This window comes from Periplaneta americana, chromosome 12, assembly GCF_040183065.1.
Source record: "Periplaneta americana isolate PAMFEO1 chromosome 12, P.americana_PAMFEO1_priV1, whole genome shotgun sequence".
Taxonomy (NCBI): Eukaryota; Metazoa; Arthropoda; class Insecta; order Blattodea; family Blattidae; genus Periplaneta; species Periplaneta americana.
Genome location: NC_091128.1, coordinates 156,798,396 through 156,821,383, shown reverse-complemented (window position 1 = coordinate 156,821,383; position 22,988 = coordinate 156,798,396). Strand labels below are relative to the sequence as shown.

The 22,988-nt window shown below is 36.0% G+C and overlaps 1 protein-coding gene across 3 annotated transcripts in view; it reads left to right on the top strand.

Annotated features, from left to right (window-relative positions):
• The window catches only part of LOC138711039 (serologically defined colon cancer antigen 8 homolog), a 105,096-nt gene extending 82,438 nt beyond the window's left edge, over positions 1-22,658 (top strand). For 2 of the 3 annotated variants that reach the window (XM_069842332.1, XM_069842330.1), the window contains 2 exons: positions 2,615-2,741; positions 14,047-22,657. In XM_069842332.1, coding sequence (XP_069698433.1) covers positions 2,615-2,741; positions 14,047-14,736 — 817 coding nt within the window. In that variant the 3' untranslated portion in view covers positions 14,737-22,657. Of the gene's footprint in view, positions 1-2,614; positions 2,742-14,046 lie in introns of all 3 variants that reach the window. The other variant, XM_069842331.1, reaches the window with a different exon arrangement.
• The last annotated feature ends 330 nt before the right edge of the window (positions 22,659-22,988 follow it).

The window sequence follows — 22,988 nt, the reverse complement described above, 5'->3', positions numbered from 1 at the left end:
CATTAAGAAGATTGATTGATTGATTGATTCTATCTTTGTGTAAGCACATTTAGTTTCATACGTCCAACTTGATAACTTTCTCTTTTAATTCTTCAAATTCTATGTTGTCTCAGTATGAGCCATTTCACACAAAATTAATATGTAACACACACATGCATGCATTTCTGATTAAACTAAACTCAACAATGCAGCACATTCAGAGAACACCAATATTGTGATGGAAGGCAAGCCTCATTTCGTATGGAGATGTAGCAAATCGATACCCCCTCCCCATTCCCTCTCAAGCTTGTGAGTCAAGGTCGTAGCCATAGGCCTACTGTTACTAGGAATAATAACTCACATTTTTTGGGTAGGCCAAGCCTCAAAAGCGTCTTAAGAGCTTCACCACTGAGTCAAATTGTTTATTTTAACATTATTATCACATTTGAACAGCACAGTTATTTGTAATGAGGTTGTACTCTGGAGTTACAGCAAGCTTCAATATGTGATGTAAATATTTTACTTTCTTTCTCTCAAAAATTAAGACAGTTTTGTATGCCATTGAGTCTTGCATATTCCAGTAGATACAGCAATGCACCTGCCTGTGATATTGTGGATGAAGTGAATAAATCCATGTAAACCCTTTTATTTATTTGTGCTGTCCTAGGACAAAACTTGTTGAAGAGTGAATGGAAATAGTAATTACTTGTAAGTGTTCACTGATACCTTTGAATAAAGACTACTGTTTGTTTATAACCTCAAACAAATAGGACTACTTATGTTTTTATCAGTTTCCTTATGTACTTGCTTGTGAATGTAGATTTTCTTTTCTTTTTCAAAATTTGTAGTGTAAAATATTGTAATAGACAACGAGATGCCAGTACATTAGGTATAAAGCTCTAAAATTCCTTTTCCCAGCCATACAACTTTATAATTTTCCTTCCATTGGCATTCTTATCTGCTTTTCAATTGTGTCTCAATGTTTTTCAAGATTTTCATAAGTTCTTGTAATATTTTGACCAAACAACTGCATGTATTAATTTCTCATCTCCTCCTATGAACCTTCATTCTTCAGTACTATTTGTGTTGCATAGATTAAAAAAAAAAAGTACAATAATTATTTTAGAATCTGCACAAAAGTTCATACCTTGCTTGTTACTCATATACTGACAGGTATAATACTTCTCCTTCACTTGAAAACATTTTAACTTCAATTTTTGTTGGAAATTTTATGCTGTGAGTCTAATAATTAATCTTAGATACCAGAATATATTCTTGTTCAATTTTGAATGGAGCTTCCAGCACATGTTTCTGTAAAGCCTGGTTCAGACGCAACACCTTACTTGACATTTGCTTGCACATGCAAAAAGGAGTGTGTGGATCGTAAAACTGAATGAAGACTGAACATTGAGTTCGAGACATTCAGTTCTAAAAATTGCTCAGTTTTACAGTCCACATGCTCTTTCTTACTTTCAACATTTTACAGTGCAAGTAAAACGTCAAGTAAGCTGATGTGTCTGAACTGAGCTTAATATATCCATGAGGTCAACATCACTGACTGAGTTTAATCCTCAAAGCATAGACAAACGAAGTAGGCTATGTCCGTTCTTGACATTGGGTATTGTTCTTTTGTTTTGTTAACAAATGAATGTCGCCATATATTTAAAACAAGAAATAAGTGTCAACCATCTTATTATTACAACCAAACTTCATTTAATTCTTTTTTGTGTTTCTTAAGGACGAAATGAATGTTACAACAGAGCAGTGCAAATTTAACTTACTTCCGCACAGGACTTTTAGTTATAGAGTAGTATCTTTATGATGTTGATCATGAATTTTTGGTCAGTTGGCCACAATTCCAGTAACTTTCTAGATGAAACCTTCTCAGAATTGTTAGCAGGTGAATTCAATATATATATTGTTCATGTGACAAAATAATGCATGTTTTAAAAAATGGACGTAATTAAAAAAATTAAAATAATAAATGCTAAACTCGTAGATATTCGAAATTACTACAAGTTATTAAATCAGTAAAATCGCGTATCTTTGGTTAGGCTGGACAAACAAACCTATGACGTCGTGAATGTGAAAACAGTACTGGAAGCTTCCATGCAAATTTGAACATGGGGTATATATTGTTTAAATTTGATTGATTTGTGTAACAAGTGACTGTCATCATTACCCACTATAATTTCATTAATGGTATGTAACAATGGCCTCCTACATGAATCCATAAAGCTGGAGTACCTACTGAATTTCCACAGTAAACACTTAAAATAAAAGCAATCGTTCAATCACAAAACTCACTCAGTGACTTTGACCATTTTTATGATTTATACATAAAATTATTATGTTTGAGCCCTCTATCATTATATTTTAAGCATGTTTTCTTCCAAAACGGCAAACCTTATCTGAAAGGTTGTGTTATTTTGCATGTCACTTAAAACTCGCTCAATCTGTAGCCCTGTCCTTTCATAAAATGGACTGAACGCGTTTTGAGATGACACTCTTCAATTACTTACACTAAAAAGTAAGACTTACACTGGTTGCTTATATTTAAAAGTATTTACTTTGTTTTATTGACCTCAGTCATAGTACTGGCAAGGCATTGTCCATGAGCCATGCTTGTTCACAGATGTGAGAGGGCCGGTTTAAGAGAGGACAATGCCATGTTGTTGGATAAACTGGGACGGCTGTGGGAGATACAGAAGCAACAGCGGCGGCACCTAGTAGACAGTAGTGAACTGGCACCACACCAACAGGTCAGGAGGCTGGACTGCACCAGGGTGCACTTCTGTGGCAACCAGAGCAGGAGCAGTGGCAGAATATTAACAGCAGTTAGCCAGGCATTGCCTTCTAGATGAGTGATGTTCTGAAACGGTGTGCTTCTTTACAGTTTGTTGTCACCAGCTCATCATACCACTTTGGTGTCAGAGAAATTGTAAAATTGTATGCAACCAAAATCTCCATGAGATAAACATTTCAGAGCTCAACAAATCCTACATAATTGACTTTGAAAAATTAATGTTGTTGTTGTTTTCTAATGCCAGGCGTTTGACAATAAAGTCATTTGACCTCTTGCACTCCAATATTTTTCAAAGATATCATCATGACCAGCCACTGAAGCACAGATTTTGAGGTGTTCCGAATCCATTTCTTGGTTTGAGTTGCACAATGGGCAGTTAGGGGACTGATATATTCCAATTCTATGCAGGTGTTTGGCCAAACAATCATGGCCTGTTGCCAATCTAAATGCAGCTACACACGATTTTCGTGGTAAATCGGGAATTAACTGTGGATTTTGATGCAGAGAGTTCCATTTTTTCCCTTGGGATTGTGTTATCAAATTTTGTTTGTTGAAGTCTAAGTATGTAGATTTAATAAATCTTTTTACAGAGTAATACGTAGATTTAGTAATAGGTCTGTAAGTAGCAGTGCTGCCCTTCTTTGCTAAAGCATCCGCATTCTCGTTTCCCAGGATTCCACAATGGGATGGTATCCATTGGAATACATGAAAAATTAATGTAATATTGTCTGTTTGGGAGGTAGAGAAAGAAGTGACATAACATGCTACCTTTTGATTTATTGTCATACCTTTACTAGTTAAATGACTAATTTTTTTAGTTTTAATTGCTTGCCATTCAGCAGGTTTTTTGCTGATGGTTGACATCGGAATAGTACTTACCTTTCATTGTTATTGCATCTTATAAATCATGGTTGCCAGGTTTTAAATTGTTGAAAGAGGGACACAGTCATAAATATAAACTAACTTTTCATAGTATATGACTTTCAGCCTAAATAAGGAAGAGAAGTTTTGAAAAAAGAAAACAAAAATTTGTACTGCACATCATAATTAAGAACATTAAATCCAGACGTTTGAGATGGATAGGGCATGTGGCATGTTTGGGCGAATGTAGAAATGCATATAGAGTGTTAGTTGGAAGACTGAGGGAAAAAGACCTATAGGCAGGCCGAGACGTAGATGGGAGGATAATATTAAAATGGATTTGAGGGAGGTGGGATATGATGGTAGAGACTGGATTAATCTTGCTCAGGATAGAGACTGATGGAGGGCTTATGTGAGGGCGGCAATGAACTTGCAGGTTCCTTAAAAGTCATTTGTATGTAAGTAAGTTTTAACATATTCCTGAAACACGAAAATCGTCTGTAGCTGCATTTAGATTGGCAACAGGCCATGATTGTTTGGCCAAACACCTGCATAGAATTGGAATATATCAGTCCCCTAACTGCCCATTGTGCAACTCAAACCAAGAAATGGATTCGGAACACCTCAAAATCTGTGCTTCAGTGGCTGGTCATGATAATATCTTTGAAAAATATTGGAGTGCAAGAGGTCAAATGACATTATTGTCAAACGCCTGGCATTAGAAAACAACAACAACAACATATTCCTGAAATGGAATATCTGTATTCACATTACTCGTTTGAAGTAAAGAAACAGTTTCTGAGAAATTTTACATAGAAACAAGTTTACAGTTTGTTAAATTAGCTAAATTTATTGTTGCTAAACAGAAAACATTTTGAAATAAAAATATTAATTTCTTGCTTAGACTAATTCTGAAACGAATATTGTTATGAGAGGAAATTATTGACATACTATTATCAACATCCAAAGATTGAAACCCTGTTTTATCCTTCTGTATATTAGGGTTGTGATTGACAAAGAGATGATTCAAAAATGACTCGAATTTACAAATTAAATATATGATTTAAAAATAATAAACAATAGTAAAGAGATAACACCAAAAAGTGACTTACAATTAAGAATTAAGTACATAATTTAGAAACAATAATTGACTTACAGTAGCAGCAGCTGGATTTATTCATCATTGTGAATTATGTCAAACTGTTACGTAAAAACCTTAATGAAGCTATACACGAAATAGTCAGAAAGTGAATGGGGAACATTTTGTGTACTGTCATTATTCAATGCGGATGTGTGATATTTAATAAAAAGACGGAATATGACCATCTAAATTTTGACATCTGGCAACCCTGAGCCTAGACTAAAGCAGTTAGAGATTTCGAGTTACGAGAATTTTGTTACGTTGGACAGAAATAATATGTTTAATAATGTGATCTTGGGTAATTCGAAAAACTTTCATTCAGTACATATTTTAATTGTGTTATACAGGGTGATTCACGAGGAGTTACCATTATTTACGGAGCTTATTTCTGAAGACATTGTGAGCAAAAAATGTCATATAAACATTTGTCCTAATCTTAATATTTTCAGAGGTACACCAGTTTTAAGTTGTTAAAAAATATCTTTTTGTTTTAAGGGTAAAAGAATGTTACAAATAGAGAATGAACTATTCAGAAGTATACTTTCTTTAATTGATTAGTATTGTGAAACAAAAAAATATGTTATTCTATTCCTTAGTTGCTGTGTACAGATTTTTTTTTTTTTTTCAATTTTTAACTAAAAATTACATTATTCTTTCACACTTATCACAACATTTGTTACAGATCACACGACTTCTAGCAACTTGATTCTTTACAGTTCAATTTTGTATCTTAATTTACAGTCTTAAAGAATTTACAAGAATGAAGTGATTTGTAACAACTGAATACCCCCCAGAATAAGGGTATAAGTACATAGGGAAACCATGCACCATATACCTTTATTCCGGGAGGATATTCAGTTGTTGTGTTAAATGCGTAAGAAAAATATAATTTTGTGCGAGATCATGCGTATTTGCTTGGTTTCCGCACAAAACCAATCCGCGGTAAGTCTAAAATTCTACATTCAGTATTCCCAACCTAACACACATAACAATTTCCCTCTTCTTACCGCTTAAGTGACATATTGATTTTACTGCTTTAAGCTTTTAACATATTATTTTTAGAGACGTTCAATATAGTAATAATTATAAATTGGAAACTTACCACTGCAATTTCACCTAAATTGCACTGTTAATTATTGTTTTTAAATATTTGCAAAAATTAAGTAAACTCTACAACTCCACTAAAGTTACTGCATTCGTGATGCATGTAACATTAAGGAAGCTGTTTGTTTTAAGTTCGCATTTATAGACTGGGGGGAAAAAAAACAGACGTATATCACGGCCTGCTGGAGTATAGTAAACACAGAAAACATTTTAAAGCAACAATGTTGAAGATAGATATTTTTGTTTTGCAAATTTGCCGTCATTGAACAGAAACCAATATGGAGATTTCATTGCATCTAATTAGAAATTCCTCTTTCAGGTATGTAATAAACGATCTTCGCACAAAATAATGTACGATACACGAGCGGTATGTTTTCTTTCAATTCTTGGAAATTAAAAAAGCTCAACTACGTTTCGCTTTTTCAAACTTTTCCTCGAACATGAAAACTTCAACATACCGTTCTTGTAACGCATATTACTATTGAAGTTAAAAATTGGAAAAAAAATATTTTGTACAACACAACTATGAAATTCACAACGCATTTTTAGCTTCAGAATACTAGTCAATTAAAGAAATTATACATGTGAATAGTTCATTCTCTAATTGTAATATTATTCTTTTACCCTTAAAACTAAAGAAAAAAGGTGTTTTTTAACAACTTCAAATTAGTGTAACTCTGAAAATAATATTAAGAATAGGACTCAAGCTTATACGACATTTTTTTGCTGAAAATATCTTCAAGAATATGCTCTGCAAGTGGCTGTAACTTCTCATGAATCACTCTGTATATATTTTATGACATGAGATTCATTGCTTTTTTTTCATACTATGTCAAAGTAGTCTTAACAGAGCAATTTCTGTTTCCTGTACACCATGAAATTTCGTGCTTTGTGTTAGTTATTTATTAATATTAACAACATACAAAATTGAAGCCATGACTGCATTAGTAGGATTTAAAGCAAAACTCTCCATTCTGTGACCAATGTTGGGAGTAGTAATAACAACACAGCCTGGAAATGACTGAACTGCTTTGAAACGTAACCCTGCTCCTGCTCCGAGGTTTTGCCGCATGCAGCACACGCTGGTCTGGGTTTGGCCCCATTTAATTTATGAATATTGACTTTTACATTCTGTCTTTCAGGGAAGAAATGGCTGGGCTACAAAGTAACATAGATTTTTTAAGTAGCAAACTTGAAGCCTCTTTTGAGGCTCAGGAGTGGAAAGGTAAATCCTAACAGCACCATTGAGCACTGATTATGTAGGAATGCATGACGCAGCAGACACACACGGCCTCTGCACGGCTCTCTAACTTCCTTTCCGAAAGTACAGGACAGAGGAAAATAAGCTGGAGAGTGTACCACCATGCACCACATACGTGGTGCAGTCGAGACTTTCGTGGACCAAGTCCATCTGATGATTCACTGTATTGTATCCCACAATGCACTGCACTTGAAAAGTGAACTGGGTAACTGAAATTGTGATATATTCAATGACTAGAGCCGTCATTTTACTCAGGCTTGCTTTCAGCAGCACAGTTCTGCAATGACCCAGAGATCACCTGCCGATGAATGTACTGTCGGTGACTCAGGAGAAGACGAGAGCGGACTGAGGAGGAAGGGATGTGAACAGATAACGTACGACAACAAGTGCAGTATTTGTACTGCAGTAAGCGGAAACATTAGGTCTCCTTCTGTTCAACTTAGCTTTAATTTCCATACGCATTGTTACTCATGTTTCCTGCACGAGTAATAACCTGGATACTGGGATGCTTATCTGAGCGATGTTTATAATAATCAACAGCGATAGTCAAGAAGGTCACATTCTTTCCGCTCATCTTCTCCTGAGTAACGGACAGTACAGTATACAAGGAAGGCAAGGCAGTCTAAAAGTGTACTGTGCTGTTGTTCAGTTCTCTTGGGTTGTGAGTGTGATGCATAAATTTAATACAGAACAAAGAGTTTTCATTTGTTGGAACAAATCACCTGCTCATTATTGTAGAGCATTTTAGAAACACTTTCCTGAGCTTGAACCAATTAACAGATGTACAGTTCATAATTCAAGAGATGAGAATGAGACAGTCCAAAGTCATGTTTTTTAATAAAAATGGGTTTTTGTGCGAATTCATTTCTTACATGCTAGTAAAATATTGTAACAATTGATCAACAAATGACGTAAGTATACGTCAAAAAAAAATTATGATACCTTACCTAATAGCATTGGATTTTAAACCTTTAATAAGCTCTCCTGTAAAATTTTGTCTGTGTGGCTTAGGACTATATAGTTACAGTGAAACCTCTCATTTATGGACATCGAAGGGACGTAACAATCTGTCCGCATCTGTTAGGTGCCCTTTGTTGGGAGGAAGGCTCCCCAATCTAACAGTAAATTTATAATGTGTATTATATATCCCTTCACGCTTTAAATGAAATGTATTACTGTAGTTTAATTCTGAATACAGCATACTACAGTAAATTCTTTGCAACTTTGAACTACAGTAGATAAGACCGAGAAAGGAAAATACAGTACTGTGCCATGCAATTTTATTCTAGATCTACAGTTATGCAGTACTGTAATTGACAATTTTCAACTTAACCTTTACGTTCAGGTGCCATGTCTCTCGAAACAGAACAATTGACTGAAGTGAAGAGAATCTTATTCTAGATCTACAGTTATGTAGTACTGTAATTGACAATTTTCATCTTAACCTTTATGTTCAGGTGCCATGTCTCTCGAAACAGAACAATTGACTGAAGTGAAGAGAATTTTATTCTAGATCTACAGTTATGCAGTACTGTAATTGACAATTTTCAACTTAACCTTTACGTTCAGGTGCCATGTCTCTTGAAACAGGACAATTGATTGAAGTGAAGAGAATAATCCCACTAACCCTATCATATGTCGAATACAATTTCACGATTGCGGAAATCTTGGACCCATCAGACAGGTTAAATTTTATGACTTTGTTTATCCACCTGCTTCTAGCTAACAAGAGATACCCGACTGGGCTAGTGGTAGCCTACGAGACCCTTTTTGTCTTCTTTCATGTTAAGAAATTCTCGAAACTAAATTTTCCATTTTTGTAACACATTAGGTCTTGAAATCCAAGTTCTGTCCGCAATCAGGAAGTAAAGCAAGCTTTAGGACTGTGAAACAGCTGTCCGTGTCCATGTCTGAGAGTGTCCGTAAACGAGAGTTAAATTTATCATTATTTCTATATTATTTCAGTTGGAACATAAAAATCTGTCAGTATATGAGGAGTGACCGTATCTTGGGGGTGTCCGTAAGGAGAGGTTTCACTGTATAACCCCTGTAATTCATTCATAGTGTTCTGTCCCAGGACTAAACTGAGCATTCTCCAGTCTTTCCTATTTTCTGCCTTCCTCTTAGTCTCCGCATATGATTCATATATCTTAATGTCGTCTATCATCTGATATCTTCTTCTGACCCGAACTCTTCTCCCGTTCACCATTCCTTCCAATGCATTCTTCAGTGGGCAATTTCTTCTCAGCCAGTGACCCAACCAATTCCTTTTTCTCTTCCTGATCAGTTTCAGCATCATTCTTTCTTCACCCACTCTTTCCAACAGAGCTTGATTTCTTAAATAGTCAACAAATTCAAAACTACAGGAACAGTATTGGATAGAAAAAAAAACCGAAGATGTCACGTCTTAACAGAAAAAAAGCTTGATATATCGGTGCTTGATTACAACATTCGCCACGAAAGTTTCTAAGTCACCTCAGCAAGTAGAAGTCAGCTATGGGTGAGCACACAAAGATACAAATTACTGAAATTTCAATAATTTCCAGGGAAAAATTGTTCTGGGGCCGGGCATCGAACCCTGGATCTTTGGTTAAACGTACCAACTGAGCTACCCGGGACTCTACCAGACACCAATCCAATTTTCCCCCTCTATATCCACAGACCTCAAATTGGGCTGACAACCGTCAAGCAACCAACATTGAGTGCACACTAACTCTGTGTGACTTAAATTGTGGTTTTCTGTTAACGAACAGTGACATGTATTATGCAAATCAAGTTTTCAGGTATGACTCCCTGTAAAGTTAATTTTAATAATTTCCAGGGAAAAATTGTTCCGGGCTAGGCATCGAACCAGGGACCTTTGGTTGAACGTACCTGAAAGCTTGATTTGCATAATGCACGGCACTGTTCGTTAACAGAAAACCGCAAGTTAAGTCACACAGAGTTAGTGTGCACTCAATGTTGGTTGCTTGATGGTTGTCAGCCCACTTTGAGGTCTGTCGATATAGAGGGAAAAATTGGATTGGTATCTGGTAGAGTTCCTGGGTAGCTCAGTTGGTAGAGCATTGGTACGTTTAACCAAAGGTCCTGGGCTCGATGCCCGGCCCTGGAACAATTTTTTTGCCTGGAAATTATTCAAATCAACTTTACAGGGAGTTATACCTGAAAGCTAGATTTACTGAAATTTCGTTCATACAAACTACAGAAGTGTTTTTCAGTGATGATGCATTGTTTTGCATTCATAACTAACTGAATTTGTTATGATGCTACAGTATGTTTCTCGAAGCACAAGAAGAACAATTTCAACAGCTTCTTTGAAAAGGTAAGCAATGTTAGGCACGTTCAGAAATTTATTTGCAAAATAATATTACCGAGTTATCCTTGTCCTTTCATCTGATTTATCTTGATGCATAAGAATGTGTGTGTCAGACTGCTGACCGCACAGGGACTGCAGGTGTGTGCCTGAGGCCATGACACCACTCAAAGCAACCTGGGTAAAATGATGGCTCCGTATATTTGAAATTATTATTTCGGAAATTGATTTTTATGTACTGGTATGAATATTAATGAAAAAATGTCTTAACATTTTCGTTCATTAAAGATGAAATTCTTTAGTTTTTGTTCACCATTTATATTTAATCACATTTGACTTATCGATAGTGTTGAACAGCAACATCATATGTAAAAAAAAAATGAACGAAATGAGATTCCGCTGTATCCCTATAAAAACAGTATTTCAGAATCTTGTGCAAACACATCTCATTTCCAGGCATGGATACAGACTTTACAAGAAGATATATAAATACCCTTTTATGTCAGATATTTGTTGGTTATCAAAATATTAAAATGTTGTTTTGCTCTTCTGTAAAATTGAATATTTTTGTATACGAGGTTGTTATTCATCACCATCGATACACTGGAGTACATTGAAGGAAACTCCACTCACCACGCACAAAGAAGTCACAATAGTGACACTTGTCATCAATCTGATGTAGAAATGCTTCTGAGCATGAGCAATCAAGTGATCCCACAAGTCAACCTGTCTAGTGACTTGCTAAGAACTTAAATGACTATCAGTTATCTCTGTGTAAAACATTTGGCATTTGTTTCGCTTGTCTGTGAACTTTGCCATATTTCATAATGTACTTCCATGAAAGAATTAATTTTTTTTTATAACTCAAAATTTTCTCGGGCTTCCAGCCAGGTCATAAGTTGGTGATCCACTGACGTTTCGAGGATGTTCATCTTCAGGGTTGAATGATATCTAAGGGTACCCAGCTCCTTAATTTATAGTGCCAGAGGGAGGAGTCAGCCGAGGAGCTGTACGCTGATTGGCTCTTATTAGTGCGGACAGCGGTGTGAACGTGGCCGACGTGTCGTCTTGCTTTGTGCTGTTCGGCTGATTGACCGCGGGTCTCATGATGGGCTCGGCGGACGAGTTCTTATGTGTCCTCCGCTGATGACAGCCCATCGTCTGGGTGTTGAGAAATTTAATAGCTGGTGCCCACGCCGCGCTTAGTTGGAGACCCGAGTCCCGATTCAGGTTACCGCGTTCTGCCGCTATGGCCAGGGTTTCCTTTACTCTTCTATCCCAGTAGACGGAACACTTTGCCAGGACCTTGGTGCTATTAAAATTAGCCCTATGGCTTTTTGCAATACAATGTTCAGCCAATCCGGATTTTTCGGGCTGCATTAATCTGATGCTTCTTTGATGTTCCGAAAGACGCGTAGTTATTGTGCGTCCCGTCTGTCCAATGTAAGCAGCCTCACATTCACAAGGAATGCGGTAGATCCCTGGTACTCTGAGGCCTAGATCGTCTTTTACTGATCACGCTGCAGTCCGCACTAATAAGAGCCAATCAGCGCACAGCTCCTCGGCTGACTCTTCCCTCTGGCACTATAAATTAAGGAGCTGGGTACCCTTAGATATCATTTAACCCTGAAGATGAGGAAGATGAACATCCTCGAAACGTCGGTGGATCACCAACTTATGACCTGGCTGGAAGCCCGAGAAAATTTTGAGTTATCACGTCACCAGGAAAGCTTCAGTAGTTATTTCAATTTTTTTTATGCAACGTGCATTTACCTGTGTGATAAGCTTACTTGTTCCTCTGTTCTTTATAAACTACTTAAGCTGCTTGTACACGATCAAATTTTCGTCAAATTCAATGCTTCACGAGACTTTTCAACACTTGTCAATACTTTACAAGTTTTACTGTCAAATTGCTTACAATACTTTAAAAGTCTTGATTGTGTTGAAAGTGAACAAGAATGTGTTGCCGCTGTGTTTTTAAAAACATATTACAGGACAAAGAAGAAGCATTGTCACTTATGATTCCCTTGATTTTCAAAGCTATTGGCGGTATAAATTCATAATTTTTCTTGTAGTGATTGAAATTATACCGAAAGTAGCTTTGAAAATCAAGGGAATTAAAAGTGACAATGCTTCTTCTTTGTCCTGCAAAATCTTCTTAGCGGATTTTGGAGATGCAGCGACGATGTTCTAATTGATCAAAGACTTGACAATTCTTTGAAGGAATTGATCAATGGAATTCGAAAATATTATGGCGCCAAGAACCACAAAAAACATGGCCTCCTGGCCAAGAGAAGTTGTTTGGGAGTTAATTCAATTATATGAATTAAACCCATGCCTGTACACCATGGGTTCTCTGAAATACCATAATAAACTAAAGAAAAATTTTGCATATGAGGAAACTGCAAGGCAGATATCTGGAGTTAAGTAACAATACATGTATTTTTTAATGAAGACTATTCTAACCTAGAATCTAGGGGAATATTAGTAGTAAATATTTTGTTTCAAAACAATTTGGAGTATTAATATTCTTCGTTTTAAGGTACCGTACAGTTATGTAACACAAATATTGTTTTGTATAGCCTAGTTAGTCTGCAAAGGATTTACAAATTTTGTGTAGAAGATAATAGAAAAATCCACTGTCTTTCCGTCCTCTTTCATATATAGCATTTATCCACTCCTGTAACTGTTCCTTGACTTTGGAATTCCCTACCGAGTAATGTCAGAGACTATCAGACATCAAACCAATTATAGAACAGAATATTTAAGGAAGTATTTATCAAATAATTCTCGATAGCAATAGTAATTATTATTATTATTATTATTATTATTATTATTATTATTATTATTATTATTATTATTATTATTACAAGTGAGAGTCCAAGTTTCACAACCATACAGAACAACCGGTAATATAACTGTTTTATAAATTCCAACTTTCAGATATTTTGTCAGCAGACTGGATGATAAAAGCTTCTTGACCGAATAATAACAGGCATTTCCCATATTTATTCTGTGTTTAATTTCCTCCCGAGTATCATTTATATTTGTTACTGTTGCTCCAAGATATTTCAACTTCCCCACCTCTTCAAAAGATAATTTTCCAATTTTTATATTTCCATTTCGGACAAAATTCTCGTCACGAGACATAATCATATACTTTGTCTTTTCGGGATTTACTTCCAAACCTATCTCTTTACTTGCTTCCAGTAAAATTTCCGCGTTTTCCCTAATTGTTTGTGGATTTTCTCCTAACATATTCACGTCATCCGAATAGACAAGCATTACTATATTTATATTGTAATATTTGGTAAATAGGCTTACATAGATTGTAATGAACTTGAAACATGTCTTTTAAAATCTTGTTAAATGTTTAGCAATATGAAACAGCTTTTGACAAGTTTTTCATTATTGATCAATCTTTGACAACTTTTCTTGTTAAGTATTCAATTGGAAAGAAAGACTTAATCGTGTACAAGCAGCTGTACAATATTCCATCCAAGATCCAGAGGGAGATACAACATGTAGCCTACTGTGCTTCAACAGTCAGTCTGTAGAAGAATGTCCCTGATCTGTTTCAGATGACGACGCCTACGCCAGAGACCCCGCTGAGTCACAGCTCCATGCAGGAGCAGAGCAATACGACCCACAGCAATATGACCCCCAGCAGTACCAACCTTACGAATCCGAAACCAGTCAACAGCAGTACCAAACTCAGTACCAACCAGATTCTAGTCAACAGTACCAGACTGACTCCAGTCAGCAGCAGTACCAACCTGAACCCAGTCAACAGCACTACCAACCTGAACCCAGTCAACAGCAATACCAACCTGAACCCAGTCAGCAGCAGTACCAACCTGAACCCAGTCAACCGCAGTACCAATCTGAACCCACTAAGCAGCAGTACCAACCTGAACCCAGTCAACAGCAATACAAACCTGAATCCCGTCAACAGCAATACCAACCTGAACCCAGTCAACAGCAATACCAACCTGAACCCAGCCAGCAGCAATACCAACCTGAATCCAGTCAGCAACAGCACCAGCCCGTGTCCAGTCAGCAGCTGTCAGATGGGGCTGACCCCAGCGAGGTTCTCAAGGCCAAGGAGTCTGTGCCCCCACCTCAGCCTCAGTCCACGGAGGCGTGAGGTTGTGGACCCACTGCCACCACCACCACCTCCTCCTCCACTCACTTTGGAAGACCTGGCTACCGACAGCGATTCGTGGGACTCGCCGTCTGCACAGCTCGGTATCTTCAAACCTTTGTCATAGTAGTAGTAGGTCGGGTCTGCCTCCCGGCATCGTAGCGTTACTCTGTGTGAGGGGAAGCCAGGAAGTAAGGTTCCTAGGGCCATGCAACGTATTAAAGGTCAGAAAAGGATATCGAAAATGTGTTTTCCATATCTAGAAGTTGATTTCGTATAACATCACGTTAATTTTAGGGTTGCCATACGATCCCGATTTTCCTGACCGTACCAGAATCGAGATCTATGTTCCAGTATCCCGAAAATAATTCTCGGAACATATATATATATATCCTGATTTTCAGCAAACAAAAAAGGAAGTAAGAAATTACTGTTTCCTTTCTTTTCAGACAATTTTATTCTTAATTTTTTGATATAGCAGTTCAAAAGGGTTAAAAATATAGAGCTTGACAAATGCATACAATATTGGATTTAAGTTCGCGATTCAAGTAGATTCATATTGAATGAAACTGTTTCTGTTTCACTGGTATGTCGTTTTCCTCTTCTCTCTTATATGTATGGTTACTGTTGTCAGTTTACGTCTGCCTCTCGCTTCAGAGTTTGATATTTGAAGTTTATTCCATATAGGAATATTTTATTTCGGTCCGAAGTGATACAGTGTTAAGAGTTGTGTAATGAAGATGTATAGGAATATTTCCTTCCACTAAATTCCTTGGTAAAATCAGAACCACTGTCCATAACAATTCCAAGAAGAAAATTGTGTTTCTTATTGCCAAGCCTTCTTATTAGATTACCAATTATACTGGAGGTGTAACAATGCAAAATGTTGAAAAATAACAGATAAAATACAAAATTATGAGGTGAAAATGTTGTATTTTGTATTACATGCCACGGATAAAACTGTATATTAGTAAATTAAATTACTTAGACAATTATTTAACTTTTCCTGTACATAAAAATGGCCACGTGTTTTCGTTGCTTCCTCGACCAGGGAATGTTTTTGCCATCTCAGAAGTTAGTAGCTATTAGTCAACATAATATAAAATAAACGTGGTAACTGTCTTTATTTTTAACAGTATAGCCTTTTGTGTTTATGAACTTTAATTTTTTTAAGTTTCAGGCTATTTCATATTTTTTAAACTATCAAATGCAAAGAAAGTTAATTAATGTATTTTTGTCCCTTTTTCATTTCGCACATTTTAAAGATGAAAGTCAAGTTCCGGGTTTTCAGTTTTTAAATGTGACAACCATAGGGACTTTGTATGATAGAAAAGTAAAACTGAATTGTGAAACAGACAAAACTTATAATATGCTAACCTCATGGCACCCTTCCCTTATGAGAAGTGAATATGGATTGTGAAGGTACATTTGTGAAGAAAAGTAAAGTTTTCTCAGAAAAATAGTCTTATTTTCTCTATTTCCATTACAGTTGTGGTTACCTTACTTCACTTATGAATTCTGTATAGCTGTAACTTTTGTTTGAAGATTTTTCAATTGGAGACATAATTGTATAGGGTAATTAATATTATTTAGAGAAGTGAAATCTCTTTCTGCCTCCATTTTCATAATGGATACAGTTATGTCAATTTTGCAAAGCGTTTTGTGTAGGTATTTTAAGCCCTACATTTTTATCAGAAGTAAATTATATAAATAAATAATTTCTTACACAAAGATGTGCTGCCTGCACCATATCATTTTTAACACAAGAAAACGGAAATAGTGAGAAAAATCGTTGCAGTAAATTTTAAGTACCGGTATATTGTTTTCCTTCCCTCTCTCCAAGAATAGACATGCATTTTAATTTTTTATGCTCGACCATGCCGAAATGTAGTAATTATACACCTGATAGCAGTCCTTTAATGCATGTAATTAAAGTACAGCTAATCATTAAAATACAGGTGTTCAGCCAATGACAAGTCAGCTTTGTACCGTTATAAAACCGCAAGTATCGATTGTTCTCGGATATGCAATCGAAAGAGAATTAGCGAAAAGTCACAGAGGCTGGAAATCCATTACTGTCGCAGAAGGTTATGTTCTGTTACTATAATAATTAGCGTTAATTGTAAATAATATTCAAATAAATTCAATTTGTCATCTCGTTTTTCAATGTCGAATTCAATAATCAAGGTTACATCAAGTTTAACGGGATTACATCAAGGTCAATGACATTATTGTTCCTCGGCAAAAATCAATACTTTCGCGTCTGCGCACATCTCACAATTCACGACCTAGAACAAGGTCACTTCCGATCTTGTCAGATACAAATAAAATGTATACATCTGAATAATTTCAAGTTAGAAATATGGTCGAGCATAAAAAGTCGTATGAAACTCGCCTATAATGGTAATTAAGACGCTCGTATGAAAATTATGAAACTCGCTTGCGCTCGTTTCATAAACATCCATACTCGCTTCTTAATTACTATCATTATAGGCTCGTTGCATAATGTACTATTAGTAAAAATGATTATATTTTGCTGTGCATTATTTCTGGATATGAATATTAACAAAATCTGTCACTGTACAGAGACGGAACTTGCTGCCAATAGGTCAGTGACTTGAAGATGTAATGAATAACTTACTTTGGATGCCCCAATGATTAGTGTGAGAACAGGGCAATTCCCCTAGCGTTGAAATGCAGAAAAAATAGTTATGACCAAAAATTGTCGAAGGTTGTGAGTATTTTTTTCTACTTGACACGAGTTGAAAATTGAGTTAGGAAAAGATTTATGCCTTTGCCATGGGAAATCCGTAACACAAGATAGACTGCACCCAATATGACAAAAAGAATAGCCATCCCAGCAGGAGAAATTGTTTTTACACGTATGTAACATCGTACTGAAGTGGCCGCATATTGCAGCTTGGAACCTGACTTCATGGCTTACCTTGCTATATTAAATATTGTTTCGTTTGAACATGTAAATAATCAGAGTTCTCCGAAGAATATTATCAAGGAATGGGAGCAAACCTCCCAGTCAGTCCAATTGAAGGGTCTGGGAGAAACGTGACTGAATGCAGCAGTTCCTAGTCTGCTTCACACTTCATGGGTAGACTTGCCATACAAGAACGTGAGGCGTAGAGTTGTTTCTGACACTAGATGTACGTGCGTTAGCAACTGGGTTTGCCGAGAAGCTTTGTAAAATGAGAAGAATGCGTGTACCTGTTGTCTAGTATAGAACTACAAAATCAGAAAATTCCTGATATAGCAGAAGCAAAGTGACTTTAGAAAAAGGATAGGTGAACTTTACAAAAATGTGAATTACAATTTCGTCACTTAAATATCTAGTACCACAAAATTCAGCAATATGCTTTCATTTGTTTGTCAGACACTGTAAGGACAGGTTATCAAAATTGTTGGTGATGGGAACTCGGACCCTGTTGTCATAATCTATGTTAAATTAATGCACCTTTTTTTTCAGAAACTATCGCAGTCCTGTAATGGACTCTTTACAGCTGGCACTGGCACTTTGAGCGTTAATTTAACAGAGGTTTTTGGAAAAATGTAATTTAATCTCCAAGTCAGGAATTTTTTTCATATAATGCAAATTTGAATATTATTTTTGCTACATTTTTAGGGTTAACTCCTTTGTAAATTTAAACTCAATGAAATGTCATTATTAAGTCTATAATGAACTATAATGGATGTTCGCTGAAAGTATTAAGTAATTCTGATGGTAGAAACTGAGAAAAGGTGCATTTTGTGCAGAAAATATAAACTTACGGAAAGTGACCTTCAAAATGTTTAGTACATCTCAGCTGTAAATGTTGAACTGTAAAAAAATAGCTCTTTATAAGTGAGTGGTGTATACCCTTGGAAAGAGGAAATTTCAGAGAATACTAGTAGAATTCAATAAAAAAACCAAAAAATGAAAATCTTCATTGTTTTTTAATGTCTGGGTTCCCTGAAGTACCCAGGATTGTGGTAAAGAATACGTATAACCAGTTTTAAAGTACCAGCACTGGACACAAATACTACACACACATTCATGTGGGATGTAGAAAGCATGCTATCAGAAATACGCGAAGGACCCAGCATCCATTCATCTTCATATGCATTATTTTCTCCATTTTGTTGTGGTATTCCATAGAAGTCACGGTGTATAGGCATGGGTTTATTTCATATAATTCAATTAAGTCTCGCAAACATCTTTTCTGGGCCAGGGCGCCATGTTTTTTGTGGTTATTGGTGCCATAATATTTTGGAATCCCATTGGCCAATTCCTTCAACGAATTGTCAAGTCTTTGATCAATTAGAACATGTTCTTATTTACTTTCACGACAGTCAAAGACTTCTAAACTATTGTAGCAGTTTGACAATAAAATTTGTAATATTGGCAAGTCTTGAAAAGTTTTGTGAAGCATAGAATTTGATGAAAATATGATTGTGTACAAGTTGCTTAAGAACCTTTCCACATACATTTCAGACAGATAATGTTTAAAACAAGTGCACTTGATGTGAGTAGAGGCGTCCTACTAATTTGGAGAATGGAGTGAAGTGTAGCTTGGTATAGTTCAGCGAATAAAGTGATTGTTTCTCTCAGTCAGCATCTCCCAGACCCGTTTTTTAAATGTATTTATGTTAAAATGATCTCATAAATCTGTATGCATCAATTACTGAAGAGCTTGGATTTGTATCATTACAAGGTAAGGACAGCTTTTACAAGTTTGTAATCGTAGAGTAGAGACGTGGAGAAACACCGTTGTGTAGCTTGTGTTTGAACTGTAACAGAGCATTGCCAGGGTGAAGAACTCAGTCCTGCAGCAAATGCTCTGGCTAGAGTTGTACTACACGTGGACAGAAGCGCTGGCTGTGGGCACAGTTTTATGTGGTGTTGGTTGATACAAACATCTTTCCTCTTGGGTTACACACCAAAGTTGACATCGCTGAAGTAAATAATTATGTAGTCTAGCAGCTTTGTGTGCTGTTGTACATTTTGTACTACAGGATGGTTGAAAAAATAGTTTGACAACATTTTGTACATAACAAAATATCTTTCCTTGCAACTTGCTGATGTGTATTTCATTTATGGAAGAGCAAAAGGAAATGGAAGGAACGTTGCAAGTTTAATCAGTTAAAATATAATTTATGATGCCAACTAGCTTACTATGTTTGTGAGAAATCACCATCATTTGTAGGAACAGGTTGTCTGCAACCAAACTTCAAAAGAATGGCCTTGAGTTCGATTCTGTAGTGAAGATCACGTAGAATTAGTTCCTAAATGGCTAATTTGGCCATCTCTTCAGTGTTGCAACAAATACCAGTTATCACCAAAGAGGGTAAATTCACAATGCCATAATAATAATAATAATAATAATAATAATAATAATAATATCTTGCTTATTTATTCATATCTCATTTTTATGTTTTCTAAATGGTTCAATAATTTGTGAAAGAGTATATTTTCCTCCTGGATCTCTCGCACATTGTGTTGGTAATTAGTAGATTAGTATGATCTAATATTAAAATGTATTTTGTCTGTCGACATGAAATTCATTGCTTTGACTAAAAAGTTCATGATTGACGAGACCTAACCTAAAAATGTATTTTGTTTCATCACGTGAAATGACTATTACGAATTCCGAAAACAGAATACCACTTTGAAATGTATACGCTATTTAAAATATATACTCCTAAGTTTTTACCATGCAATTTCCTCTCTTGGACATTTTAATAAAAGTCTGTACATTAGCCATGTGCATGTTTCATGTCAAGTAGTTCCATAAGTTATATCTTATTTAATTACACTTACCTGAATATAGTGTTGAGTTGGAATTACAACACAACAGAACTGAATTGTATATTGATATTAATACCGGTATTACTAATTAATTACGTTCAGATTTCATAAGCTTAGTTACTTCCATTTCATCAGTTTCCTTTACTGAAAACCAAAATTATTGCTGCCATCATGACAGTTAGAAAATAAGTGCCAGTTGTCGTATTTGTAGTACTCGAAATTCGAAACAAATTTGGTAAAATAAATTCAGCTAGACATCTAGAAAATCACTATAATCCATTAGCATAATATGTAGTAATAGGGGAAAATGGTTAGGTTTCACCCTTAGGGTGTTAAGTAAACTGATTCGGACTATAGCTGGTTACACCGACTAACATATCTTGGCTAGTAACTACCAAACGGACATAGGTTCCTATATGACAGTTGTTCATATTGATGACCTCTATCATCCCTAAGAGCAGTGATCACCAAAAGCTGTGCCGTGACACATGCCCCTGCCTCCACTCAAGCGTAACCATGACATCATACCCCCACCCTCTGTTTACAGCCATCATTTCGATATAAGTAAAGACATTTATCAGCAGTGGACGTACACATTACAAATGTGTAGGATAATATGTTTCGATGTCTTTTGAATATTTCATTAATAAACGAACAATAAAAAGTATCGGCTTCTATGTCTTAATCGGGGTAAAATACTTCGACTTTTTTCGACGTATGTAGTGTAATTGAATATTTCATTAATAAATAAACGATAGTAAGTATTGGCTTCTATGTCTTAATCGGAGTAAAATACTTCAACGGTTTTTTTAAGTATGTAGTGTAATTTACAACTTCGTGACCAGCCTGATATGCTTTTCTAATTTCAAATATCTGCTGATGTAAAGTACATATTCTTTTTATGGTAAATAAGAAAATAAATTTATTTTATTTTATTAATAATACAAAAATAATTAATAGGAGGATAAAAAATTAACATGGAAAAAAGTATGTATAGTTAATAAGTAGAAGAATATTATACTGCTTTTGTTTTTTGGTCACAGTCCGTCACTGCACTGTTATTCACTGCATTATCTGAAGAGGTACCCACTCCACCCCTCTCCCTGTGATAGTGGTGTGCGGGTTGCATTTCTATTACGTCACAATTTCGTGGTGTCTGGCAATCACTGCCTAAGAGTTTGTAACATGGTCACTGAATCACCCTGTATAAATGACACACTGTTACAATGCCAAACACGAGTATCCAAATTTATAGGAACATGTCTGTGTTTTTAATTGTGATATCTTTGCACTCAACATTTCAAATAGATTTCTATTAATGCACAGAGAACAGGTACTTGTAATGCTTACATTGAAATAAGTGATAGGTGAAATCATAGTGAGAGTATGTGCTATGCTAACTGGGTAACATGACAAAGCTAGCATTGCTACGGGCACGTCACAAGGTTATTCATATTCCTTTTTGCGTCTGGAATAGTGGTTGGCCTTTTTCTTATGCATATTCATAACAACTTTATTTCTGAGAAAAAACTAATTTGCACAATTGATCTGCACTGAACGCTAGTGGCCCACAGCCCGCGCCGCTGTCTGCTTTAAGAATTACCTGTACGTTACATTAGATTTGCAAGTCACATCTGTCTGCTTGACATCTCCATGTACCAATCAGAGTGAGTGAAAGAGTGTTCACTGCCAAATGATGAATGTGGATGACTGCTGTAAAATATTAATGCATTAAAACATTTATTATAGACGTGCGAGAACAAGGGTTTAACCAGTTTACATATCCCGTCCACACTTTGGTAAGATAGGAGCATTTCGACTCTGAGTATCAGATATGAACGAGGAGGGTAATGTATTAAGTCTGCTTCAGAAATGTGAGGTCGCCATTCTTAAGGTACGGTCACACATCGCTACCTTTGCAGCGCAACTTTTGTACTGCAGCTGCAAAAGTTGCATGTCATGTTCACACGTAAGCCAAAAGTAGCACGCTGCACGCTACTTTTCGTGCTGCGCAACCCGAGTGCTGCAAAAGTTGCAACTGGAGGTTGCGAGTCTGTTCACACACAAGGCGCTACTTTTGCAGCCGCAGTCATGCTGCGGGTTTCCATCTCCGTGTTGACTTCTCAATATACATTTTGTGGTTATGTTCGCATTATTAAGAAACTCATGCGAAAGCTTCCTTATCTATTATTTGCTTTTCTGTCGTATCTAGTATTCAGAAATTGGCATTATTTATACTATAAAGCTTTTAAAAACGCCTATATACTTAAATGGTAACCAACAGTATATTCACGTAATCAATGTTGGCAACCCTCCTGTTTGGAACTACGCTACGGAAAATTTAAAAAATGAATTATATCGTCAGCAAATGTACTCAGACTGTGTTGTGTATTTAATAACTGTTACAAATAATTTATTTTCATCACATTTAACATTAAAATATATCCAAACAATAAAAGTATCATTGGCACATTTGGGTGGTAACACTGGTTGCAACTGCAGCAAAAATTTCAACAAAACCGATATAAAAAATGCGGCTGCAACCCTGTTCACACGTCGCTACTTTTAAGCTGCGCGCAGCA